This window comes from Seriola lalandi, unplaced genomic scaffold (assembly GCF_002814215.2).
Source record: "Seriola lalandi dorsalis isolate HSWRI2012SDOR001 ecotype SW California unplaced genomic scaffold, Sedor1 jcf7180002054692, whole genome shotgun sequence".
Lineage (NCBI taxonomy): Eukaryota > Metazoa > Chordata > Actinopteri > Carangiformes > Carangidae > Seriola > Seriola lalandi.
The window spans coordinates 3,827,589-3,833,735 of NW_019525245.1; the positions used below are offsets into that span (position 1 = coordinate 3,827,589).

A 6,147-nucleotide genomic window follows, 5' to 3' on the forward strand; every position below is an offset into this window, starting at 1 on the left:
TTTAATCTATTTAATTATCATTGTGAGGAGATTTAGCTGAAAGGAAATATTTTAGAAAAATTAGTGTGTGCATTTAAGCTCTGGTATTCAGATGTTAGGCAGTAATGTGAAGTACATGATGAATTATGAATTAAACAACATATGCTTTGTTTGACAGACAGGATATTTCATAGGTCTGGCACAGACATGATACAGTGACTTAAAATCAGCCCAAACACACATCCACGCTTTTAGCGGTCAACGGCATGAATAAACTTACTTTATTTGCCTGAGCAATTTCAAGACTGATTTCCTTCAACAACACAGACATACCTGATCCTTCAACAAACACACACAACCAGCTGATGGGAGGAAGACACGAGTTTAGACTAAAAGCTCTAGTAACCATTTCATCAAGAAGCACTCCCCACTTTTGATTGTCAAAAAGTAATAAACACAAACATAATGACCAATTTCTTTATCCATTTTCCAACATACAGGGACACAAATGACAGAGAAGGAGACTTGTTGCAGTGCTTGTGCAGGTGTGGTAGCTAATTGGCAGGAAGAGGTAAACATGGCTGGTACTGTATGTAGCACTGAATCTGGCAGTCCAAACACACCCCGCACACACATATTGGTGTTAAATGCATCTCAACAGTCCAACCAGGTTCCCTACAGCGATCAGAACAACTGCAGTCACAGAGGATGAAGCTGCAGAGGACTTGTAGCCATGAGATGCAGATACTGTGATACACCTCTCTTCATCCATATAAACCTTCAATGATGATAAAAAAAACTGACAGAGTAGTGTATTGCAGAATATTTGAATCCCAAATTTCTACCTTTGATATACACGTAGATCTAAATAAACACAATTTACTTTCCATTTATAAAAGACATTGCTATACAGTATTCCTAAATGCATTCCTATTCAATTTCTCTCAAACCTACGAACTCCACAAAGGTAGGAACTAGGGATTGATTTGTGGTGGATTATGTGTGCGGGGGCCAAGGCAGCGGTCTTTTCCCTCTACTCATCATCCTTGTCTTTGGCGCCGTGTTTGAGGATGCGGGTGAACTCTGCGTAGTTGAAGTTGCCCTTCTTGTCGATGGGCGCCTCGCGGAACAGCTCGTCCACTTCTTCATCTGTGAAGCGATCACCCATGGTGGTCAGCAGCTCTCTCAGATGATCCTCGTGGATCACACCTATGGGCACAAACGACCTCCATGAAGTCCCAAACACTGATATTTCCACAGTCTGTATAAATAATGTTTTGTTAATATCAACTCACCAGATCCCTCCTCATCAAAGCAGGCAAAGGCGTTGCGGATGACATCCTCGGGGTCCGTTCCGTTGAGCCTCTCTCCAAACATGGTGAGGAACATGGTGAAGTTGATGGGTCCTGGTGCTTCGCTCATCATCCCCTCCAGGTACTCATCAGAGGGGTTCTTACCTGAGGACGAACCACACTGTTACATATATCTGCTGTTTCTTTGGACATAATTTCAGTATGCTTGTTGAGTTGAGTCACTACAGCTTGACATATGAAACACTGATCTATCAGTCTTATAACTGAAGATAAATACATTAAACAGCTACTGTGGCAATTTAGAATTTGGAAACATAAAAAAAAAGAATGATCTAATATGAAGCAGCAGATACTACATTTCCCACAATGCAATTCTATGGCATCTTTTGTTAAGACTCTCCTTTAAAAGGAGCAGCTCCTCTCTGGATTTGAATGTCAGATCTACACTTGAAGCCATAAAAACTAAGTGTGAGAACAAAGCTGTTTACCCAGAGAGGCCAGCATGTCATGCAGATCCTCCTTGTCGATGAAACCGTCCCTGTTCTGGTCGATCATGTTGAACGCCTCTTTGAATTCCTGGATCTGAGACTGGTCGAACATGGCAAACACGTTGGAGGTGGCCCTCTGGGGGCGCTTCTTGGTGGTCTTTCCCTTGGCACGCTTGCTCGACATGGTGGCGGCTGGATCTGGGCCTGTGCACATTCAAAAGGCATGATTCATAGGTTAGATCAGATTGTGCTAATGCTGTACTGCTGATGGTAGCATGGCATGGGTATATTCTTTGCTAACACAATTTAATCTGAGAAGTGATTTCAGCATCCATTTGAAAAGAGGAGTGAATTTAAAATTGGAGCACTGCATCCATGTAGCTCTTTTTATACTTACGCTCTTTCATTTGCCCCCAAAGCAGGAGAATCTTCTTCTCTCGCTTCCTCTAGAGAGAGACTCACATTCTCCCTAAATGTCACATATAGTGATGGGTGTGAAAACGACGTGTCTCCACAGTGAACACTGCAGCTGACTTCAGATCCTTCCTGAATTAGACCTGTCACTCACATTCAGGTCTGTAAGGATTTGTTGTGCCTGTGTGTGACTCTTTGATTGTGTTATACCCAGTGGGCAATAGCAGACAGAGGACAGGTTGGGCGGTGAGGAGGGAGCAGGTAAATTGGCTGATGACATCATGCTCTGATGTGAATACTGTGTGTGGCACTAATTCACGATTAGATCTGTTCTCAGGTGAACTGTAACTAGACTGCTCTCCCATTTATCAGGTGTTTAGTGAAGTTTTGTGAAGTAGGCGTATATGTACTTTTTTTCATTTTGTCATCATAATTAGATCTCAGGGGGATATATATAATGCTTTCAGTGCAATCTGAACTTTAGTCTTACACACTAGGGAGCTGAGATGATCCTGAAGTGTTAATTGTGTCTACACAAGCCACTTCCTGTCAAATATTAGAATTTAAAAACTATACCAACTGAAAATGACTCAAATAAATACAGGCTTTGTTTAGGATAAGTTATTCATTTTAGTAAATTAAAGGCTTGGTTAATTAGAAATGTGATGATATGCATGTATCATCTCATAAGAGTGCATTTGGAGATTTTAAATGTAAATATATAAAATATATTTTCTTAATTCCCTATTACTTAAATTTGTGAATAACAACAACAATAAAAGTGTTTACTCTGTATATTTACCACTGATGCTGCAGGATTTTTCTGTTTAACAGGCTGTGATAAATTTTTAATTTTGGCACCATTCTTTACAACCTGTTCATCTCAAAACACATCACAGTAATGGCTACATAGAACCGTCCTCCAACAATTTTATTAATAGCTCTTTGCTGTCCTATATTCACCAAACCAGTGTCTCTAGGGACATGTCCGTGTGACACTGTCTGTCATCATATTTAACAGAGTGGAGTACTCCTAAATTTCGGAGTCTGTTGTCTCTGTTGCCTGCATGGTTCACAGAGGCCTCACAGAAAAGCTGCTGAAGGCAGAGTTAAAGCAGATTTGCCTATCTACTTAGTCCTTTATCTCTGTGTATTCAGTATAAAGCTCCTCTCTGGGATGTCTAAACAAATTAAGCAGCATTCTAATTTTTATGGTCAATGCAGAGCAGTGTAACCAGCCGAGGCTCTGTCCAGAGTTTGTACTGTTAATGAAGAATCAAAGTGTCCAGAGAAGCTTAAACCCAAAAGATGGATCTGTATGTTTGAGTTCTCAGTATAAAGGTTACAGGAAGGGAATTCATGTAACATGTCTTAATTACTTGGGTGCCAAATGAAGCGTGTCACTTGCTTGCAATAACTATCGCACACACACAATTTGTTAGCAGTGGTTTCTCTCCTTCCTTTCTCTCTGTACAGACACGTGTTGGATGAGTCTTCCCTTTAATTTGACTACTGTTTGGCTTCTTCTGTCCCTTCACGTGCCAGAAAAATGAAGAAATCTGGAAGGTGTGTTGTGCTGGCTCTCAGCCTTTCCATTCTCCATCTAAAAGTCACTGAGGAAGCTGGAAACAAAACAGCGTCAAGCTCCAATTCAAGGTTTCGGGAACAGAGGAATTCCTCAATCTGATTAGGGCTTCTCTCTCCCGCATAGACGGTAAAGTCCTCTCAAAACACACCACGTTTTCACTATGCAGAAATTTATCCCGCAATTGTTAGGGTGTAAGAGGATGTGTCCGGACTTCAAGGAAGTGGCTTCAGTGTAAACAGTCCAATTTGAGGCGCTGGAATTCAGCTATCTCTATTACACATTCTTGTTTGGCTCCAGTGATAAAGTAGGGTATTGTTGCCTCTCACAGGAGGCTGATGGGAGTTTAAGTCTACATCAATAGTTCTGTTTCAAGGGATCAATTTGTAAAAGATTATTTGACCAGTGTGATTATTTCACAACTTAAATCTTTCAAGGTGCAAGAAAAGAAGATCTGATCCCCAGTCCTGCTGAATGTGGCGCTGTAGCAGCAGCTACAATCTCCTGCTTTGTGCAGGGAGTGAATCAACAATGATTCACAAATAGGCAGAGAACAACTATTTTTGATCTCAGCACCATAAGCGTTTGGCTGACGTGCCTCAGCTTGGCTTGTACTGACAATGGTATTTGTTTTCTGGTCACCACAGTGTCCCCTTCTTATCCCTTTGGGATGACAAAGCTCCTCTGTTCCTCTGTCCAGTAAGTGCACGCACGCACACGCGCACACACGCACATTTTGGTATCACCAAACAGTCAGACTGTCATCCCTCACCCTTACTTCAGGTCATGTAGGTCACCACTACTGAGCTGAAGACTTAAAAGGTCTGCGGTTCAGGAATTCCAGAAACAAACAGTGAGTGAACTGAGGTGGAAGTTAAGCTCTCATCGCCTATAAAAAGACATGAGAGGTGTGTATGAGTGACGATGTGATGTGTGTTTAAGAGAATGTGAGTGAGCCAGATCTAAATGGGTCAGCTGCATTCAGAAATTCCTCTGTCTAATGTGCCATAGTGATGAGATGGAAGTAAACACACAAGCGTACAGAACATTTATACTATATATATACAAACTTATGTTTAGGGTTAAGGCGCACATCCTCCACAGGTCTTTATTCGCCTTGATCAACAGATGAAGAAGCTTCTTTGTAGCTTATCTGGTACCATTAATCAAAGATCCACTTCACAAGTCCTGTGTAATTCTATCCTCCCCTTCACTGACAGTTGAGCATTGTACCACTGAACTCAGAGACCTTACACTTTCAGCCCTTTTAAAAGACATCAAATGTAAGCTTTTAAAATGCGTTTATGCAACCCAATGGTAAAAACAGCTTTGTTTCTCACCTTGGCTTCAGGTAGAAATATACGGGAGTCCTTCAAACTCCTTTCGTCTGGGTCTGATACAGCAGAGGAAGGGAAGCAGGCAGTCCTACTGAAAAGTTTGTTTAAAGAATCAGACTCCCGGTGGGTCCCTCCCCCTTCTGCCCCGGCCAATGGAGAGGCCGTCCTAACCCATACAAAGACATCCCAGGCCAGGCCATTTCTCCATACAAGGCAAAAGAATGCACGGCTGCAGCTTGCTACTGCCACAGACGCTGCTCGGGATGTTTGGGAAAAAGGCAGAAATGACAGGAACTACGATAAGGCTGCCTTATTTAGAGAAAAGGGCCTAAACATTTCGAGGAGGCTCTGTATGCTGGAGTGTGGAAACATGGGGGAGAGAGAGTTGTGAGCAGATGCAGAGCAGTTCTGAGAGGCAGTGTTTCTGTTGTAAAACTATGGGTTTCCTTAAATAGGCAGTCTGTCTGGCCATCACTGAGGTCTGAATGTGGAGGGAACACCGTAATTTATGTTATGGAAGCAACATCTGTTTTGTGGTTGCTCACACTTTTTCACATTATGATTTATTTAAAAAGCGCTACAGGGATAGCTAACAGGCATGAAAAAGTGTTTGCTGTTTTGGCAGCTTACTCTGACAAAACTGTTTTTCACTGTAAGTGTTGTGGGAAATATCTAGTCAGTTTTTATTTTATTTTATCCAAGATACTGTTAAGGTATTCAATACCTGCTGTTTTTACTAAATATATGAATATGTATCATATCATCATCTCTTCATCTCCTCAATTGAACAGTGCCAGATGCATGTTGAAGTCGGAGTCTTGTATGTTTTTTGGGTCTTTCGTTGCAACTAACACATGTTTTTTTTTTAGCAATCCTATCCCCTTTTACACTTGTCCATTATAATGGTGTATTACATCAAATATGTCAGTGTCTTAATTGTAAAATGATCATTTAGTATTTTCAGTGTCGCTGCAATGATGATGAAAATGTTCTCCATTTCCAGTGTTCTGCATATTTAAGACTGGATTTAC

At 41.4% G+C, this 6,147-nt stretch overlaps 1 protein-coding gene across 1 annotated transcript; it reads right to left on the reverse strand.

Annotated features, from left to right (window-relative positions):
* Positions 1-228: 228 nt before the first annotated feature.
* myl9b (myosin, light chain 9b, regulatory) lies at positions 229-5,270 on the reverse strand. Its single transcript, XM_023423529.2, has 4 exons — positions 5,120-5,270; positions 1,781-1,984; positions 1,275-1,436; positions 229-1,188 (listed from the first exon to the last, which is right to left on the reverse strand). The coding sequence occupies exons 2-4, from the start codon at positions 1,962-1,964 to the stop codon at positions 1,013-1,015; spliced, it is 522 nt and encodes a 173-aa protein (XP_023279297.1). The 5' UTR covers positions 1,965-1,984; positions 5,120-5,270; the 3' UTR covers positions 229-1,012.
* Positions 5,271-6,147: the final 877 nt, after the last annotated feature.

Excerpts from the sequence above, each read along its gene's own strand:
- myl9b (XM_023423529.2), bottom strand. The coding sequence starts at position 1,964 with ATGTCGAGCAAGCGTGCCAAGGGAAAGACCACCAAGAAGCGCCCCCAG. Across the intron at positions 1,437-1,780 it reads TGACATGCTGGCCTCTCTGG|GTAAGAACCCCTCTGATGAG; the intron begins GTAAACAGCTTT and ends GTTCGTCCTCAG. Across the intron at positions 1,189-1,274 it reads CTTTGATGAGGAGGGATCTG|GTGTGATCCACGAGGATCAT; the intron begins GTGAGTTGATAT and ends TTGTGCCCATAG.